We start from the raw sequence: 20,498 nt of genomic DNA, 5'->3' as shown, positions 1-20,498 counted from the left end.
GTCAACAGCAGAAACAAATGCGAGCACCCTTAGCTAGCAAGGCATTGATGACTTCAATTCGCCATTCATTAAGAAGCAACTATAAATTTTACAAGCAGTACCTGGTCTGCTAGATGTTGGTTGACCTCTTCCAGTTTGCGGTTTATCTCAAATCTCGACTAGAGAAAGGAGAAGGTTTAGTTAAAATACAGGCGAATAAGCAATAATTATCCATAAATCCTTTGAAAAACATACCTTGGCATCGAGCTCTTTCTTGTAAGCATCCAGTTGACCCTTTTCCACATAATTTTGATCATAGTAGTTCTGTAACAAAATTGGAGTTTTTTTTGGACCATTTGTAATTATTTACAAAAAACCACGGTCTATTGAGAGGGAATTTCCAAAGAAACATGTACGATGACAGTAGACAGATATATAGTGTACTTTATTAACGATGTCACTACAAAAACATCAAAGTTACTAACAGCATCTCAGTTTCGATTGAGTAGTAAACAATGTAATAATTGTTAAAATAATGTAACAAAGTGGTGGCTAATCAACATTCTTTATAACTCAGAATGGCCTTACCTTTAAACTTTCTATTTCTTCTTCCAGCTGCCGATTAGCTTTGAACAGTCGTTCCCTCTCATACGCAATGTCCTATAACGAACATGAGGTTAAAGCCCCGAACAAACAGCGACAACAACAGCCTACAGCTGGTACCACTTGCTTGACAGAATGACAAAAGAAATGTTGTCGATCTTCTTGACAGTAACTAACAGTACCTACCTAACATGGTGTGCAAACAGCGCCGGCATTGCTCAAGCAAAACTTAGCAATGGCAAGCAATGATAAGTAATGGCAAGCAATGATAAGTAATGGCAAGCAATGACAAAAAATGGCAAGCAATACTAAACCAATGGCAAGCAATGATAAGAATGGCAAGAAATGATAAGCAATGGCAAGCAATACTTGTCAATGATAAGTAATAATAAGCAATGATAAGCAATGACAAGAAATGCTAAGCAATGACAAGCAATGCTAAGCAATGGCAAGCAATGATAAGCAATACTAAGCAATGATAAGCAATACTAAGCAATGATAAGCAATACTAAGCAATACTAAGCAATGATAAGCAATACTAAGCAATGATAAGCAATGGCAAGCAATGCTAAGCAATGAAAAGCAATGGCAAGAAATACTAAGCAATGGCAAACAATGGCAAGAAATACTAAGCAATGGCAAGAAATGGCAAGCAATAATAAGCAATGACAAGCAATGGCAAGAAATACTAAGCAATGACAAGCAATGGCAAAAAATACAAAGCAATGGCAAAAAATACTAAGCAATGGCAAGAAATACTAAGCAATGGCAAGCAATTACAACCAATAGCTAGCGGCAAGCAATGATAAGCAAACGTAAGAAATGATGGCAAGCAATGATAAGCAATGGCAAGCAATACTAAGCAATGATAAGCAATCGTATAAAAAATGATGGCAAGCAATGCTAAGCAGTGGCAAGGTGCTTTGTAATTATTCGCACTTGAAAACTACTGTCTTTAGCAGTTTAACATATCACTGTGGGAACTTACTTTTTCACTTGCTTTGGCCGAGGATAATTCTGGAAAACGAAGAGGGTCATTAGAAATCAATGGCCCATGAATATGTAATAACCGTAATGATAATGATTATTTTTAATGAGTAATAGCAATTGTATAAGCTGTAGGTAACAATGCTGATGTAATTTAAAATAAGCGAATGTTATTGTACCTTGTTGCTGCTGTTTGTTGGCTAATTCTATACGATTGCGAGTCTCCATCTCCTGACGAAGTCTATCAGACAATTCTTCAATCTATAAACAAATACACCATTAATGGATTAATACAACGACACTCGTAAATCGCACGCCTTTGGTAAAGGGTCCGTGAGTTATTAGAGGAAACATGCACTCTTGGCGTCACATGCGCGCGCGCCTCCCAAAAAAGCTACATCGTAATGTAAGAAAACCATTTGTTGTATAAAAAAAGATCCCCCCTTTTCCTGCCCAAATTTGGTGTTTTACTTGTTAAATAAAGCATCATTTGCTGCACCATTTAAATTCACTAATGGATCAGTGTAAAAAAAAAAGGCTTTTAAGATCTTAAGCTCACCTGTCTTCTGTAATTGTTGATCTGTTGCTCCAGAAGTTCGCGCTCTCGGTCGAACTCTGTTCGCAGCTTAGGAATCCGACTTTCGGATGTCTCGTACTCCTACCAATAAAACGAACAGAAAGTTCACACTATTTACTATCAAAAACATATTTATTAGCAATTAATAATATTAATAATTATGACCATTGGTCACCAGGTTTAAGAAGACAGCCATTAAACCTGGCAAAAGATCAGTGCGCATGCTGAAATAGGTGTATAGTTAGTGACTATTACTTTGACATGCGAAGTATATGCCGCTATATTTAAGTTAGCGCGTCCCACTCTTACTGTAACACACCCCTTCTGAATTATGCTATCGCTATAACGTCCGAGGTACAGTATCGTTAATATACCTTTAATCTGCGCTTGTAAGACTTGAGCTGTGTCCTTAACGCCACTGACTCTTTGTTTTGCCTCGAAGACCTTCAAGATAAAAAAAAATCTTTATATTATTTCCTCTCTATATAATCGTATTGTCATGTGTTATTGTCTGACGATGGGCGACATCACTTAGAAATCACTTGTCTTTTTGAAGGGAAAATTCTCGCGGCGATCCAGCTTTTGTGGGCGCAAAATAACTACAACAAAAAGCAACTTATTCAGCGCTTACAAATCAACCGGAAAGTTTCTACGTAAGAAAGAGCTTATTTTCATTTAAAGTTTTTTTTTTTCGACACTCTCTCTGTCGTGACGGCCGCAACCTTTTCAGAGGGTATTTTGGCGTGAGCTTGCCACTCAAAAGTCGCGTGATTTCTTAGCGCAAGTCGCCTATCGAGCTTACTCAGTGCCCCATTACATATTGCTTACTCTTTACGATTTTCGTACGACTACGAGATCATGGCAAATGCATAGACTTGTTATTGATATTTGATATTGTTTGAACAATCTCCCAGCAGAAGATCCATAGTTAAAAAAAAGTAAACATTTAGTTTTGGTAATGCTACGAGCATTAAACAATATAAGTTTACCTGTCTTCTGCAGCTTCAAGTTTAGCCTCCACGGCTTTCTTTATCTCCATAACCTTTCGAACTTTCCGTTTTTCCTGATGCCAAAAAAATACACGGATTCACAATATATATTAACGTTTCCATTTGAAAACACACACACACACATAAACTTCATTCAAACAAAGGGATCTCACCTCGTCAATTTGCGCTTGGGCCTCAGCTAGTTTCTTCTCTATTGTAACGATCTGCAAAATGTTTAACAAATATGTTAGGTTTTCTTGTCCTTAGGACTGACGAATGACGAACTAAGGCCCGCTAGAGTCACCTTTGTCCCTAGTTTTGTTCTTGCTTTCATTTCGGCTTCCCATAATTCTTTAGCCTCATCCGCCTCTCTTCCATGTAGTGTTCGATTCATAGATTCGTTCTTTATGATAAAAAAAAGAAAAATATCAAAATGAAAAATCAAGTAACCCCTGTGTAAGCTATAAAACATAACAAAGCAGTAGGACCAATGTAACGCAAGACATTGTCACGATAACGTCACGACACTATAAACGGTACGTCACAACAAGATGATGAAGGCACATGCACGATAACGAAACAACAAGTTCTTAACGTCACGGAAAAACTATTTTCACGAAAGACAATATCACGGTAAAGTAACGATTTAGCCAATAACAAACCTGTAGCCAATTTTAGCCAATCACAAACCTGTAATTTTTCTTCTAGCTGTATATTCGACGCCTTTACGTTCGTCAACATGCTTTCTAAGCTTTGGCGTGCCTGGCAAACAAACAAGCAAAGGGTAAACTGAAAGATAATTGAAAACATACCTTAATTTCATTACATCGACACGATCGTGACCGGGGAAATAATTTATTATTCTCCTGAATTCTCACTAAACAATACCATCTACAGGTTCCCAACAAGTCACATGGGAGCAGGAATTAACGGCTAGATTATACCATCGCGCAGAATGTGCGGCCATTTACTGTGTCACGTGACGCGGCTCAGCGCGCCTTATTCGAATCTGATGCTTAATTGAACAGGCGAAATACAAAGAAAACCGGCAAAAAGCGCATAAGGTCGTATATAGAACTAAATTTCTACTCTATTGGGGCCATAATAAAGTAACACTAAACCCCGCAAATATTAGATGAAGGATTAATGAACGTTTTGCGCCCGTTAGTAGCCGGTTTCAAGAAATCGTTCTGTAGGGGAAAAGGGCCAAGAAAAGGCCCATTTTTTGTCAGAAATCGTATGGGAATTTTTAAAATGTCTGTTTACAGAGTTTCTTTTAAAGACAGACGTAAACTAAAATTCTTACTAAACCCCGCAAATGATAGAACCATTGTTTAACTATATTTCTCCCAAATTACAGGCTTTTTGAGCGAATAATTCCTTGTGACATTTTTAGTTTTGTATTTGGTGCTTTTTGCGATGACAAAAACTAGAATATAAATTAGAGTTCGTATTTCCCGCGGTATCGTTAATCTCCGTCCCCTATTAAAACACAAAAGAAACCAAGTAATAGGCTGCAAGTGATCCGAAAAATATCATTAACGCACACAAAGTGACTAATCAGCTGAAACGCACAAGCTTACATCTCAGCTTTGGTGTTTTGTCTCGTAGCCTATTGATAACATATTTTTTTAGTGCGACACCATTTGTTGTGTGTAAAAAGATATCAAACATCAATATGGTTGTTTTAGATTGCAACAACGCTTGTCCCTATTAATTTCAAAAGTAAATAACATAGTTATTTTGCTTTGTTTTCAATTTCTATACTAATTTCCACCAATTTCAATGCCTATTGTCTAACTGTTAGTGATTTGGGATTTCGGTCAAGTCTCTGAGCTGTGTTGATTGACAGCTTACTGGGCGCGAAATAGCCAATCAGCAACCGTCAATCTTAATTGAGCGGCGGGCTCACTAGAGCATGGTAGTTATGTTTACATCGCAGCTCATTATTCCCTCGCGGCGAGAATGTCCGGAGAACAATAGGCATTCTGCGCGATGCTTTGTGTGTGTGTCTTTATGAGGGGGGGGGGGGGGGGGTTTCTGAGCAAGATTTGTTTATCATTCGAATATTCGAAAAACAAGGTAAGTAAATGTATTTTTTTTGGCAAGAATCGATTCTCCGAATCATTAGCACAGGGCTAACTTACTATTTCTAACAAAACGGTGTTGTAGTAAAATAATGCTGTTTATCTACCTAGAAAGTAAACTGACGTTTTTTTAAAAACCTTTGTAAAAAACATATGTACCTTAGATTTGAATTTATCTATGGATGAAGCTTTCATATTCCAAGAGACTTTGCGCTTGTTTTTGCCTCGGCACATCAATATAACAATTCCGTCTAGAGGGCCATTAGGAGAACTAGCTCGAGCAAGGCTGTCACACGTAGTCGTAAGTTTGTTTGCCATTCTCTTTTACAAGATGAAACTTGCAGAAAGATCGATAGGTAGTCAATAAAACCAGGTTAATTACCAAGAGCAAACACTTTTGAGCGACTCAATTAAAAGTGTTTATAGTTTTTCAAAACGTATGAACTGGAATGAACTACAAAAACAAACATAGCGTGAGCTCTTTAAAATTTTCCTTTAAACAAAAAGGAATTTGCAATAACGGAATTTGAACAATATTAAGATATTTTTTCAACTCAAAAGAAACCAAATAATACAAATAATACAACAAGACGCAAATATTCCTTAGCTTCACAGTTTAAATTCCGTAGCTTGTTTTATCCGTCGCAAGAAAACATCCAAGGACTCGTAGCAGGGTGCGAGAAGTGAATTTCCATCTTCTACTTTCTTCGAGGTTCTTATCCTTGTGTAATAGTAAGCGTTAAAGTTTTTGAATTCTTTGTGTCGGACTGAGCTTAAATTGGGTTATGGTATAGGAACGCGATTCGTAATTAACGGTAAATATATAATTAACAAGGTCGCGAGACCGGAGAAAAGAGAGTTCTATGCTAAAGTATTCTTTAATAATTAATCAGTGTTGTGAATACTACAGAATCAAATAACAGCATTTCTGGAAAGCACTGGGAGATCTACTAATAAGATATGCACAAAGGAACATTATGAAGATAGGCTACGATACATCAAGTAAAGCGAATTCAAGGGAATTAATATTCCAATATTCACGTACTTAAAAATTATTTTAAAAATCAGGCACTCAACGGTTAAAAATACTAAAAATCAGGCATTGTAACGGTTAAGAGATTTTGACCAATCAATCGAAAATAAATCTACCTGCATTTTGGTAAAACCAAACAATCAAAACATGTGAAATCTGCACGCAAAGATTTCTGCGCATGCGCGAGTAAATGCGCGAGTCTGATAATGTGCAAAATGTCAAGGCCTTTAACCATCCCATATATCTCATCTCATCGTCATCTCACGATCAAAATGTTGTGCAGCCACAAGGAGTGTGCTTATTCTTTCTTGTGTTGTTGTAAGGATGGAATATTGTACTATCAGAAAAGGTTGAGAACAAATTTAAATGTCTTGGGTCGATATTTTTGCGAAGATTGTCTGAATGGGGAATACGTGGTATGTACTCTGGTTTAAGCAAAGCTAGAAAGCGAAATTGCGTTCAAGGTTTTATAAATCGCGATTACCAGCTTCACATAGGCCATCTGAACCAATAAATAGATGTATGGACCGAGTTTCACTTTGTTATCTTTGGCATCTCACCTCAGTGGCCTCTCTGATTTCCTTCATAAGTAGCTCATTTTTCACTTGTTCCTCCTGAAGAGCGGCCGCGATCTGAGCCTTCTCTACTTTCTGTCGGTTGACTAACGCTTCCAGTTGACTCTGTAATTAAAACAGAGACATTGGGTAAAGTTATGAAATACATATAAAAGCAAACACAGTGTTCATTTGTTCGATCAACAAACCGGATGAATGCAGTCGTGCGAGTAAATACAAATGACAAATGTACAAAGACCATCTTGAAATCTGAGCATCATTCGATGAAAATGGAAAAAGTGTGAGTGGAACACATGACCGTACCTCTGAAATGAAATCATATAATGCTGGTGTTGCAAATGTAATCAAGCCCTTGTTTATAAGTGAGATATAAGTTGAGCAAGTTGCAAAGTTGAGTTGCTAAGGTCTGTTACGTCGTTTCTCATTCAAAATAGGGCTTGTTAGCGTTTAAAGATGAAAAACAGAAAACTGTGAAATGTATTGGGCATGTATATCTTATTATTTAGTTTTTAAGTTGTTTTATTTTGTTCATGTGTTTCCGTGACTGGCATTTTATTCATAAAGATATATGCATATCTTTTCTTAGAGTTATATTAATTTAGGTGAATACTCATCAATATTTACCGGTATATTGTCCGACAAAACGTCATCCTACACGCGTGACAAGGATTAAATACAGAAAGGCAAATCAATGATGTTATTTAGAGACGTTAGTAACAAAGTAAATTTAAATTATTAAAGATTATTGATAGTCTTAAAAGCGTATTAATAGTTTAAGAAAGTTTCGTAAGTGATCCGCTCTAATTCGGAAGTATTCAGTCCGAGCAGATCATAATATTACCTTATTATTCAATGATAGTTTCGGTAGAATCATCCAAATAATCAAGAGTAAATAATTTAAGTTTAAGTGTGGACGGAAAGCCTTTTTGTTCCCTATCCTTGTGATTTTTAAGTATGATATAACCCTTTGCAAAATCTTTTAAAGTGAGGCATTTATTACACAGGTTTATTGTAAATTTTAGGTTATTATTGAGATTCGGGCAATACTTGCTATAAATATTTTTACTAAAAATTCGACACCTACAACCATTTCTATACATTAAGGCCAAATGAAAAGGTTTCTTACTAACAATTTCATTTTACCGCTGCTTATACAAATTGCTCGAAGTTCAAAAACATCGATCTTAACACAAACGTGTACTTTTACTATAAACATTTACCCTTTCCAAATTCGGATTTTCTTAATATTAATTTGTTACCAGTGATCTAGAGACAGAATCTGCATCCGCAGTCCTTGCTGCCAGCCTCTGTGCGGTATCTTCTGACACGCGCATGCTCTTCTCGAGGTGTGTTTCAAGTCGAGATGCTCGCCCAGCGATCTCTCCCTTAACGTCTTCCGCAGCAATGAGCTGAGTATCGAAATAAAATAATCACATAGGGATTTATCGAAACCCCCTTATTTAGGCGGCGGAGCTGCACCATTATATAGTATAATTAGGCAAACAATATAAAAGACAGGCGTAGTGAAAACACTTTATGTTTATGTTGATCGCTTTTCTGAAAACAGAGGAGTAAAACAACGAATAGCCAACGCTAGAAACCTCAAGCGAAACCAGAGAGCCGCACAACAAAAAACTTCAACCCTGCGTTGATTTATTTCGTTACCCGCACCCTTGCTCTGAACAGGAGCCCTAAAGTTATTAATACCGTTGTAACATACCTTAGTTTCTAGGAGAAGAAGTTGTTCTCGAAGTCGGCTTCTATCACTTTCTAGTTCTTCACGAGCCTGTCGAAAAAACAAATTTAAAAAGATGCTAGATCAACTTCCACTGAAAGTAGACACTTGAAACATAAGGCATTGCCCTACCTTGATTTGCATTTCTAGTGCTGATTCTGTATGCGCAAGCTTCTTAGACGTAGTATTCATTTCCTGGAATCAAATTAATAAAAAATGCTTTAGATTGGTGGGTTTCAGAGATATGGAGTGGTGTACCTGATTGGTTAATGGCCTGATTGGAACGGAGGTGTGACCTCATTGGGTGGTATAAAGGCTGACATGATTGCTGAAAGGATTGACTGGTAATAATGAAAGGTATCACCTGATTGGCTGGTATAGAAATAAGCTTGATTGAGGTCGGCCATCTAGTTAAAATGAATAGCCTGATTTAGTGATTTAGAGATCAGGCATAAATGGTAAATGGTTTGCTTGGTATAAGATGACTGAGATCTATTCTAGCGGTATATCGATGGCCTGGCCTAATAGGCTTATACCAGAGGTCTAGACGGGCAAGATGATTCCCGAAATCTTAGCTGACTGGCGATTAACCAAAGTCTGAACTAATTCTCTGAATACCACAGCAATCTACCTGGTTAATCTGTTTGAGCTCCTCTTCGTGTCTTATGATCTTCTCGTTCAGTTTGGCCGACTCGTCCTTCAAGCGATGGATGGTCTCCGTCAGGTTTTCATTTTTATCAGCAAGAACCTGTCTCTCCTGAAACGAAGTGGACGTCTGACGATGCATAACACTCAACAGAGTGACAGAGAATAGTACTGGTCACAAGAGAAGGGAAGGGAATATAGGACACTTAATACTGCAAAAGGTACATCAGGAAATGGTAAGGAAAGAACATTAAGCTTTCTCCACAGAGCAACACGAATAGGACAAGGCATTCTAGGCATTCTAGTTTCACGTGGGCTATAACTCTGGATTCTTTTTAAACCCTCAAGCGGATACCCAAGAGAATTTTTTCAAATTAATGCATGACTCTACATGGATTGGGTGTGGTTAAACGTTTGCCCATGGTTACTTATGGTGTAGCTCCTGTAATACAGTCCTCTGCATGTTCCCACCTTATCCAGGTCATTTCGCATTGAGTTCACACTCGCATTGTACTTTTCCTGGAAAGCAAGCGAAAAGTAAAGCTTAGTACGTCACATACTCAGTTTGCCTTTGACTCTCAACAGCATACTGACGTACATTTTGGGCGAGCAAAAGGACGCACGTTTTTATCTATAACGTGCACCGCAACTCGGCCAAACCTTAGCAATGACTTCATAGCCCTCTCCTATTCTCGTAATATAAATGTGTCTCAAAATAAATAACGACCGACACAAAATACAAAATATATGACGTGTTCTTTATCGTTCGCATGTGTTCTTGTTGGTTTCAAATTATGAATAATAAATAATTATAGCCGACACAAAATACGGCTCATTCAAATCCAACTTTATTGCGTGGTGTATACTATACCTCAGCTTTGCGGTTCTTTTCATTGACTCCTTCCAACTGGCGCTTGAGAGAATCACACTCGCTGATAAGAGTCTGTAGTCTGAGAACACAATAAAATACATAGAAAAATGTTTTTTACTGCGGACACGATCTGAGTATTCCATGACCAAAAAGCAAATAACAAACAGACGTAAACCTCTTTGTCACGAACACGTTTGTTTAATCGAGTTTGGCACAAGTAATATTTGCGTAATTCTAGTAATAATAATGTCCAGTGCTAATCTCGTTTTAAAGAAATGCAAAAAATTACTTACTTTTCATCTTTTGTGTCGAGTCTCGAGGAGAGCTTGGCATTTTGCTCCTACGAAAACAACACGATTTCATAAGAAAATGTAAACTAGATAGATGATCGATATCAATTTGTGCCATACCTTTTCCAGCGCCAGTTTTTCCTCGACTCTCTCCAGCTGTGACTTCCTGTGTTCCACTTCGCGCTGAGCAAGACTCAAGTGACCCCCTTTCTCTGTCATGGTCAGCGTGGACTGTTGAACCTGACGATACGCAAATAGCACAATGAGGGAAACATCAAGAAGAGGGGTAATGGTAGGCCTATATGTGCAATGCGCTACCTGGTGTCACACAAGCAAGGCCATATTTAAAAGAGGGGTAATAGAAGAACTGTTAGGAATGGCCAGTCTCGGAAGGATGAGTGGGTGCATTAAAGAAATCGTAGTGTGGGCGTTATTTCTCCCAAACCCCTATTGATTAGGCTGAGCTTAGATTTCAACGAGGCAATTTTTTTTTTATGTTATTGCTATTTTGTGGATGGTATTCTGGTGGTTATCTTTGTTTCTGCAAAAAGACCATTGTGTGTAAACAATAACAAAGAAGTGGTTGATCGAACTTATTTAGAGCAATGTCACTTCCGATTTTTACCTCTTGTTCCAGACTGTTGACCTTTCCTTCCGCAGTTTGTAGTTTGCTCGTCAGCGACTAATGAAGGAAAACATCGCGCAGTCAGATAAGTTAAGAAAAAATCAGAGCATTCGATGTTTTGCTTACCTGGTTAGCTTCTCTCAGTGATGACACCTCCTTCTCTAGTTGAAGCTTTGTAGTGTAAAGTTCCTCCCTCAATTCGTGCATTTGCCTGTAAGTAAGACTGACAATAAGTCCTTGCCAAAAAAAAATTTCAAGAAACTGGAAAGTAGTAAGGGCACTTCTCAAAACCATAACAATAACATTTTTGAAAACTCGCGGCATTGTTTTTTATCCATAAATGTTGTTTTACAATTGTTTGGTCCAACTTTCTAGTTGGGCATCAATAATGGTGCTTCTACACCTTATCAAAACTTTTACCTTTCAGAAACTTGCCGCGCTGTATTTGCCTTGTCCAATTCATTATTAGCGTTTTCAAGACGGATTTTGAGAGAAGAGATCTGCAAGACAAATGCTATGAGCCAAAGGCAGTCATAAATTATGACAGACAAAGCCCGAACACCCGCCGACCTACCTCCGACTCCATTCGGTTTTTCGCGAGGTTTTCATTCTCTAGTTTACTGGAGAGTTGAGCGTGCTTTTCGTTACCACTGGTTTTGAACAAATCAAGTTCACCTCGTAGCTGCTCGATGGTCTCTTCGGCTTTGAGCTGAATCAGACATGAAGACAAAAATAAGCAATTAGCGACAAAGTTAAAAGGTAGACGTAGTACCCTGAGAGCAGTTCTCTACGGCCCTTAAGGCAGTTCTAAGGTCTTTCAGGATCCCAACTTTGATTGGCAATGGCCAAACTTCCAATTTTCATAACCTGTATTCGAGAGTACTGGAAATTGCTGTATGTGACTGGAAGCAAAGTCATTTAGTGGCTAGCGATGACCTTAGATAGTGGTTGTTGTCGTTGTTGTATGTCGTTGTGATAACCACCGACGGGCCAAAGTGACCTTACTAACAAGTAAGAAATCGCCGTCTATCCACAAAGCTATGTATGTCTCACCAACTTCTCTGACTTCCTCTGCAGCTTATCCTTGAGTGCAGAAAGCTCTTTCTCGGTAGCGGACTTGTTGGCATCCAGACGTGCCTTGGTCTCGGCAAGCTCTGTCTGCGCCTGCATGAGCTGATCACGTAATGATCCCGTGTTCGCCTCGTGAGACTTTCTAGTCTGATCAACAGCCTCTAACTCCGCCATGACTACTGCTTGCTGCTGAGAGCTGGAATAGGAACAGGAATATTTAAATAAGAAGCAACTAGCTAACCATATGCTCCTAGAAGACATGACCCTCATTGCCGAACAGCGACTACCGATTTTCATAGCATACCTATCACTTGCTAGTTATTGTTGGCTCTCCCAAAAAAGGAACATCAAGTTATGGCGAAAGGGCGGCATAGGAGCGAATAGGTTAATTCATAGCTAACACCTTACTCTTGAATAACAACTGTATATCCCTTTGATCATTATACCCACATCGGGAACCTTCTAGAAAGTCCGGTAATGGTTCACTTTTCTGTGTTTCTGCTTTTGAGTCTATTAGAACGCTCGGTCGGTTTTGCATCGTTTCTTCTGAAGGTATGTTTTGGTGATAATAGGTAGCCTTAGGACTTTATCCTTGATTAGGCTCTCACCTGTTCTTCGCCTCCTCCATCAGCACACTTGTCTGTTTCTTCTGATCATTGTACATCTCGGTCATGCGTGCCCTGAGGTCTTGTTCCTCGGTCAGCGCTCTCTGTATATCAGACAGGTCTACTTGTTGCTGGTTGACTGCCTGCTGGAGATCTTTTTTATCCTTCTCGAGATGGCGAATCTCGGTCTCCATGGCTTGGCGACTCTCCATCTCCCTGAGAATTAAAAAATCTTAATCACCCCTGCTGCTGTTTGGGAACGAAACGACCTCCATACGATATTGGATTGGAAGTGTATTAGCTGCAAGTTCGAGTAAGCGCTACTCGGTATTAGCAGAGTAAAATAGCAGCGCGATTGAAATGACTGTGAATTGTCATCAAAAAGAAAGTACAACAATCACATTTTAACCCTCCACTCGTGAATAAATAAGGTTATACGGATAAAAAAGAATTGGAAAGCACTCTAAGAAAATGTTTTAAAAAAATCGTTATTATAAAGTGTAATTGCAAAAAGTGACAAGGCATGACTTCGAGTTTGGCAAGAGCTTTTACCACTATAACGAAGCAGCATTTTCTGGAACGGCTACTCGCCAAATCAATAACAAAATGATGCTAATGGTTAGCTACTTACTTTGCGAGCTTGGCATCCGAGCGCTTGATCTGCTCTTTCAACTGGTTCAATAATGTTTCGGAGACTCGTCGAGCCTCGGCCTCTTGTTCGTACTTGTATCGCATGCTCCGAGTATCAATTTCGGTCTGCAGTCGAGCATGCTCGATATCAGACTTTTCCTTGGTTACAGACTGTAGCTTCCTGGTAATGCAAGGAACATTACATAAGTTTTTTTTTCATTATATATGTGTAAAAAGCTCTCGTCCTATCAATGAAAGAAATGTCTAAGACGAATAAACCATAAAAAACATATTTGGCATTAGACTTGGATTCCATTTAAATAATTGCTTTGACATTTTACATCAAGTTTGGAAATCACAACAGACATAAACTCGGTTTAGGGCGTTTCGGCATGACAAATCACACAAGCACTTGTATTGTTACAAGTATGATTTTTTAGCCTTCCTCGTTGAAGTGCGGTGGAATGATATATATAAAGTTCTGTAACACCCAGATAAGAAATAATGGAGAAACGCGAGAATATTTCTTTTTTATCGATATTAAAGAGCCATATTCAGCCGTACCTACATTTCTTCCAATATTGGAAGACAGATAATGCGATAAAATATAGAAATACAATCTGAAAGCAAAGTTTTATACTTGATTTACCAAATCCATTCGAAAATATCGAAACACCCCGAAGGCTATGGGAATGGGTGCTTTCTCACAATTGGTACTTTGCTAGGATGACAAATCGGCTTTTGTAAGAGCCACTTTAAATGAGCAAAATAAAATAATGATTCTCTTCCTTACCCCTGCAACTCCGCCATGTCCCGTTCTAGCTGTTTTCGACTCGACTCCAACGCGATGTTCCTCTCCCTTAGCTTGTCTATCTGCCGTCGATAGTCGCGCACCGTGTCTTGTAGTCTTGCTACCCCGTGCACATCTGCGGCAAAGAAATTCTACCATGAGTTATCATACTTCTGCGCATCCTGTACGCATGCCATTTATTGTACCTTGATCTGGGAATTACGTTGAGCTAAATAAGGATAAGTATAGATTAGATAAAAGATCGGAAAAGACTTTAAAAAATAAGGATTGAGGGTTTTTTTTGTCATAAGTTACACACCGAACAGCATATTATTTCATAATGAACATTCACCATCAGTACATAGCACAAAAAATATAATAATACGCAATATAATACCTAATGTAATTTTATTGCTTGTCAAATGTGTTTATTTCGCTTTCTGTTAAACGTAAAAGTGGATGATTTAGGATATTGTTTTGTGCAGAATAAGCTAGTTACAGTATGCAATTGGATTCATAGAAATTTGTTTTAATTTGAGGGAAAACGGAGGTAGAGATAAGCCAAACTGGCATCACGAATGGTTTAAAGTATCAATCTTAGAGATAACGAGAAAAACATATTTAAAATATAGTCACCTTCCTGAGATGGGCAGTTATCGATAGCTCTCAAGAAAACGGAAGCGCGCGCAGAAATCCACCAGACAACGAAAAGCACTTAAATGGCTGCTCGTCTTTTCAATCATATGACGTCACAATATTGATAGAATGGCGGGTAACAAAGCGCCCGCGCGCCAGAGTAATTATCTACGTTCTATTTCTTTTCATCAAAAAATGAAGGTAGGCATATATTTGATTTGGGCACCACCTTGGCCTATTTATACACCGTTTCTCTCATCTAACCTTCTGTGACTGAGTTGTTTCGCAACTTTTAGTACTAATTGTACTAGGGGTACACAATATTTGGCGCTTTCAATTGCTTGGACCTGAACTGGTGCTCCAGGAAAGCAAATGCTACTCCATACATAGAATGGTATAACTAGAAAGACTAAAGGCAAGCTGTAGAAAAACTAGATGGTCTGCGTATGCGTGGTGTAGACAAGGTATGAATCAACACAAAGTTGAAAAGATATGTTAAACGCCTCTGTGAAACAGAGTGGTTGCGCAGACGCTTTGAGCGTTAGCTCTTTGTCGGATTAAAAAATTGCCAAAAAAATAGCCCTTCGTCGGAGCCTTGTTTTTGCTAACGCTCGAAACGTCAGCGTAACCACTCTGTTTCACAGAGGCGTTTAACATACCTTATCAACCTTGTGTTGATTCATACCTTTACTCCATACTTAGCCTGCTCGGGTGCGTTAACGCGGTGTTTCTCGCGCAGAATTAAAAAAACCGTCTTGTGGGGGTCGCTATCTAGTTTTATTTGGCCGCGCGCGTGTTTGAATCGAGAAAACCTACCAAAGCCTCGATTTCGCGCCCAAATTACACAGGACACCCAATTATCCTGTAAACGACCCATATCAGTCATTCCTCACATGGCGTTACCTTGCGGACTAACAATCCCGTTTTTAACATACCTTTTCAACCTTGTGTTGATTCATACCTTTACTCCATACATAGCCTGCTCGGGTGCGTTAACACGGTATTTCTCGCGCAGAATTAAAAAAAACCGTCTTGTGGGGGTCGCTATCTAGTTTTATTTGGCCGTGCGCGTGTTTGAATCGAGAAAACCTACCAAAGCCTCGATTTCGAGCCCAAATTACACAGGACACCCAATTATCCTGTAAACGACCGATATCAGTCATTCCTCACATGGCGTTACCTTGCGGACTAACAATCCCGTTTTTAACATACCTTTTAAACCTTGTGTTGATTCATACCTTTACTCCATACATAGCCTGCTCGGGTGCGTTAACGCGGTGTTTCTCGCGCAGAATTAAAAAAAACCGTCTTGTGGGGGTCGCTATCTAGTTTTATTTGGCCGTGCGCATGTTTGAATCGAGAAAACCTACCGAAGCCTCGATTTCGCGCTCAAATCACACAGGACACCCACTTATCCTGTAAACGACCCATATCAGTAATTTGTCACATGGCGTTACCTTGCGGACTAACAATCCCGTTTTGCGTGGGTGCCGAAGGAGGAGCGGCCATACTCGTAGAGGTGACAGACTTCAACACCGGTGTCTCCCCCAAGGGGTCGGACGTACCGGGAACTTGAGAACCAGCAACACCGCTGGCCAACATCATGGCCATCGCGGGACTGTAGGAGCCCTGGCGAGCCTCGTCTGAGGACTCGGACCAGTCCACGTCGTCCACGTAGCCATTCGTTAGCACCTGATGAAGTTGTTTTGATGTATTGTTAGGATATTAGTTAGATTGCACTGTGAGACTCCTGGCGTATGTTTTTTCATGGGTATCAAACAAATGAACAAATCTAAACGAATGCAGGTTTACCCCGCTTTCCTCCTAGGTGTTTCTTTGAGTTCAGTTATCCGTGTAGCATTTGTTTTTCTTCGCGTGGTGACACAAACAAACAAACACGAGAAAGAACAGGAACGCGACACGGCTAAGGAAACTGATAGAAACAAACAGGCGGGAAGCTCTAGCAGGGTATTATGCAGGTTTGACAACTATATTGTTTTCTTTTATGTCCTTTTAACTTATTGTATTGCTTTTACATTACCTGAGACGTCTTGGAAGGCAGTTTTCCGTTTGGTAATTGCTTGTTCCTGCAATAAGTCGAAAGGAAAAATATAAGCTATTTATTTATTTGACCGTCCGTCCGTCCGTCCGTCCGTCCGTCTGTCTGTCTGTCTGTCTGTCTTTTAGTTTGTTTATTTCTTTTATTTCATTTTTTTTTTTTTGCCCAATGGAAATTTAGTGTACGTTTACAATACCTGACGTTCTCCGTGTCGCTTCCTTCGCTGTCTTCGTAGCCAGGGATTCTATCACTCGTAGGGGGAGGGGTTTGTTCCAAGACTGCAGTGCGCTGTTTGGCCGCTTCAAACGAAGCGTTAAGTTGCTCTCGCTCGTACATTAGTTGACGGGATTTCTGTTCAAGTTCGTCTCGTCTCTGACGGTTACCGAGTTCTGTCAGTTTCGCGCCGATATCTTTGTCAAGGAGTTCTTTTCGAGCCTCAAGGTCTTGCAGCTGACGCTTTTCCATTTCTGAACAAGAAAAATATTTTACATGGTTAACGTCCACGTATACACCTAGTTCAATTCAGAAATTGGAAAATGATGAGTGCCTAACACCACTGGTTAGGGAAAACATATCTGTCAAAAACATTTTAGTGAAGCTAAATTAAGTTTATTGTAGCGAGGCCCATGTAATGAACGCATTTTCAATATTACAAGAAAACATCACCATTGGTCAAAGAGATGGGGCACTAGAAACATGCGTGACAATGACCCCCCCCCCCCCCCCCAACGCTATATAGAAAATACTATTTATATTATGATTTATTTTAGATGTGCGTCATAAACATCTAACTTATACATTTGTATAAGATAAATACCTATATATACCTCAATTGCTTATTTCAGTCTGTAGGCTCTTCTAAGATCTTACGAACTACCTTAAGCTGTGAGTTACAACATATAAATGCATGCTTTACTGATATATCTAATATACTAAGGTGGCACGTCAGCAAAGGCCAGATAAAAATAGAAGGAAAACAAAGTATAGTGGTTTTGTAGGATGTTAGATATAGACAATAGGCGGAGGAAAAGCAAACAAAGCACACGATTTAAGTATACTTTTATAAAATAAAGAATTAATTTATGAGCTGGTCACTTGTGAGTCTTGACACTGCATAAATAATAACGCTATTATAAGGCACGAGACAAAATCTATTACGAACAGAACAGCGTTTCAAAATGTGCTTCACTTTAAAATAAACATCCCTTCATGATATTAGCGATCAACAAATCATATGGTTGAAATGACATCGACTTCTAGCCGGACCGCCAGTGATGCGAAACAATGCAGACATACCAAACCAAATCCAAACACAAATACGCGTGAGAGCTCAAAACACAAACAAATTCACACTTACCATTATTGCGCCGAAGTGTTAAAAGCTAATTATTAAGGGAATGTATTGGGTGTCAAAATATTCACTCAGAAACTTCGAGAATAGGAAAACTATCAAGTACAAACTAATAAACGATGATCTACTAAAAATAACTTCGCATAAAACGCTTCTTTTGTTCTTCGTCGATGCAAATAGCAGTTCCCAAAAGCACTGGATTAGATTCGCTGTGAGTGTTTGGGTTGATACATGTAAGGGAGCTGTACGGAATGCAAATGAGCGCGTGTGAGGGTCGCGTATCACAGGACGCGAGGACTATCAGACCATAACGTATCAACAAACAAACAGACAAAAAGGGATTACTTTAGAAGTACAATATCACTCGACCGGTTACAGTACTACTATCAAGATGGAAGTAGATAGAAGGGTGGCACGAATCGGCTGGGACTAATGGAGATAAAATAATTACTAAAAGTGCTAAACAGATCGTGGAATTTTCTTCGTACAAAGTTAAATAAAGTGATTCTCAAACGCAGTCATATTTCAAATGAGTTTATACAGTGAAAGGAAATAACTTTTAACTGTAAAAATATCAACTTTTGTTTGAGAAAAAAACAGAGTAGCCTAGTTTGAAGCATGACATCAATCAACTAGCGTCAACGTTCAGTGGAGAACTTGACAGCTGAAGGTAAGGGGTTCCATAGTAACCCACACAGGTCATGATCCTTAATAGAGCAGTTCTGTTACTAATAATGCTGCTATTCTAGTAATGCGTACGTCGACAGAAAATACAGATTAATGATCCCGTGAAAAACAAGTAAGATTTAAATGTCATGGCTTGCTTCCTTCACGATATTCTGAGCTTTTTTTTCCATCAGAAGAGAGATATGGAGCCGGCAGCAATTTTCAGATATCAGCGCCGATAAATCTGATTTTGGCTTTAAGACAGGCTTGAGAACATCATGCTTTTTAGCTCGAAATTATAAAGATAATAACCGTACTGCTATCCTAAATCAAAGAAATAGGGGGGGTGGACCCCCCAGAAAAATATATTTTTGGGGAAGGGTCCACAGCCCACCCCACCCCACCCCACTTCTTTTTATCAAGGAGCGGTTCCTTGTCTTACGTACCTATACGCGCCTGCAGTGCATACTGCTCATCGATCTCCCGTTGCGCCTGAACCTCATGCGCGCGCATGTCCTGGTCGGCCCTCTCCCGCCTCAGCGATTCCTCCATTCGCCGTAACTCGTCCTCCTCCTTCTCGTACGCCTCCCCCTGCCGCTTGCGGATCCTTAGCGCCTCCTGCCTTAGTTGTAGCTGCTCCTGACTCTCCTGAAGCCTCCTGGCCGCTTCCTCCGCACGTCTTTCTTCCTCCTTCCGACGAGCGATGGATGCTTCCAGGGCGCCTTTTTCCCGCTCGATACGCTCTTCATATGTCTTCTTCAGCTGTTCCAGCTCATCAGTCTCCTGACAATGAATTAGGTGGTCGTTTTAGGGTGTAAGATAGTTCTAGCTGTTCAATTCCATGTTAAATATCGCGATCTGGAATTGCAGTTAGAATTCACTAAAAACTTTTTTTTTTCTCATTTTAAATTGTCCTGTCAGTAATTCGGTCTGATCACTTAACTTTCAAATAAACGACTACTTGTTGTTGTCATCGTTGTTTGTATATGCTAAAAAAGAAGAGAGTTGTACAGATTCTCTATAAAAAATGTAACCCAAAAGATGCACCCAGGTCCAAAGAGCAACTGCTCATTTTACTATGTTTATATAATATTTACTTTTCTTTATGTCTTTTCTAGTAGATTGTACTACTGTTATAGTTGACTACTATAACAAACAACTCGAACTACTTTGCAAAATGTCTGATTTGATCCGCTAACACCCTATAAGGAAACCAGACTGAGTAATAATTTTACCAAGAGTAGCCAGACAAACAAGAAGAGATAAATGTATATCGTACGACAACTACACTTACTTTGATGGCATAAATTAGCTCCCTATACTCTAGCCCAGAGGTTGGCATAGCTTTAACTTTAGGCACTCAGCCCACATACACACTCTCTTAAGGCATCAAAAGCAGACGTATGCAAACAAGTCATAGCTAGCGGATTAACAACTGAATGTTGTGTAAATATTTTGGTCCACAAAACTAAGAATCTGACGTTACCTAATGGAGAACTATGGTTAGTGCTTAAAGCAGGTTTTGTGATGTAGCGATACACATATAGGTCTGAGTTGGTACAGTGTATACTGTAGATCGAGTTTTTTGTTGTTGCAAATTTATCCTTTTGGATGCATATTTATCCGTACATTCCATGAGTTGGGTTGTTGTGTCAACATTTAAAAGAATAGAAGACTATTATTAATATTGGACT

The 20,498-nt window shown here is 39.2% G+C and overlaps 1 protein-coding gene across 5 annotated transcripts in view; it reads right to left on the bottom strand.

The window, feature by feature from the left end:
• LOC116603922 (ankyrin repeat domain-containing protein 26) overlaps positions 1-20,498 on the bottom strand; it is a 34,906-nt gene that overhangs the window by 2,231 nt on the left and 12,177 nt on the right. For 4 of the 5 annotated variants that reach the window (XM_032365549.2, XM_032365551.2, XM_048723885.1 and 1 more), the window contains 33 exons: positions 19,251-19,587; positions 16,984-17,254; positions 16,770-16,815; positions 16,186-16,420; positions 14,096-14,228; positions 13,304-13,483; positions 12,676-12,888; positions 12,050-12,263; positions 11,571-11,705; positions 11,417-11,496; positions 11,123-11,207; positions 10,997-11,053; positions 10,492-10,611; positions 10,375-10,421; positions 10,082-10,160; positions 9,682-9,729; positions 9,197-9,322; positions 8,698-8,760; positions 8,551-8,616; positions 8,090-8,239; positions 7,455-7,481; positions 6,816-6,935; positions 3,826-3,897; positions 3,440-3,538; positions 3,309-3,359; positions 3,136-3,209; positions 2,521-2,590; positions 2,129-2,227; positions 1,749-1,830; positions 1,571-1,599; positions 568-639; positions 235-303; positions 102-158 (listed from right to left, as the gene is read on the bottom strand). In XM_032365549.2, the coding sequence (XP_032221440.2) occupies positions 102-158; positions 235-303; positions 568-639; positions 1,571-1,599; positions 1,749-1,830; positions 2,129-2,227; positions 2,521-2,590; positions 3,136-3,209; positions 3,309-3,359; positions 3,440-3,538; positions 3,826-3,897; positions 6,816-6,935; positions 7,455-7,481; positions 8,090-8,239; positions 8,551-8,616; positions 8,698-8,760; positions 9,197-9,322; positions 9,682-9,729; positions 10,082-10,160; positions 10,375-10,421; positions 10,492-10,611; positions 10,997-11,053; positions 11,123-11,207; positions 11,417-11,496; positions 11,571-11,705; positions 12,050-12,263; positions 12,676-12,888; positions 13,304-13,483; positions 14,096-14,228; positions 16,186-16,420; positions 16,770-16,815; positions 16,984-17,254; positions 19,251-19,587 (3,606 nt within the window). The remainder of the gene's footprint in view (positions 1-101; positions 159-234; positions 304-567; positions 640-1,570; positions 1,600-1,748; positions 1,831-2,128; positions 2,228-2,520; positions 2,591-3,135; positions 3,210-3,308; positions 3,360-3,439; positions 3,539-3,825; positions 3,898-6,815; positions 6,936-7,454; positions 7,482-8,089; positions 8,240-8,550; positions 8,617-8,697; positions 8,761-9,196; positions 9,323-9,681; positions 9,730-10,081; positions 10,161-10,374; positions 10,422-10,491; positions 10,612-10,996; positions 11,054-11,122; positions 11,208-11,416; positions 11,497-11,570; positions 11,706-12,049; positions 12,264-12,675; positions 12,889-13,303; positions 13,484-14,095; positions 14,229-16,185; positions 16,421-16,769; positions 16,816-16,983; positions 17,255-19,250; positions 19,588-20,498) is intronic. The other variant, XM_032365552.2, reaches the window with a different exon arrangement.

Source organism: Nematostella vectensis, chromosome 1, assembly GCF_932526225.1.
Source record: "Nematostella vectensis chromosome 1, jaNemVect1.1, whole genome shotgun sequence".
NCBI lineage: Eukaryota > Metazoa > Cnidaria > Anthozoa > Actiniaria > Edwardsiidae > Nematostella > Nematostella vectensis.
Note: the sequence above shows the minus strand (reverse complement) of the source record. Positions and strands in the feature narration are given on the sequence as shown.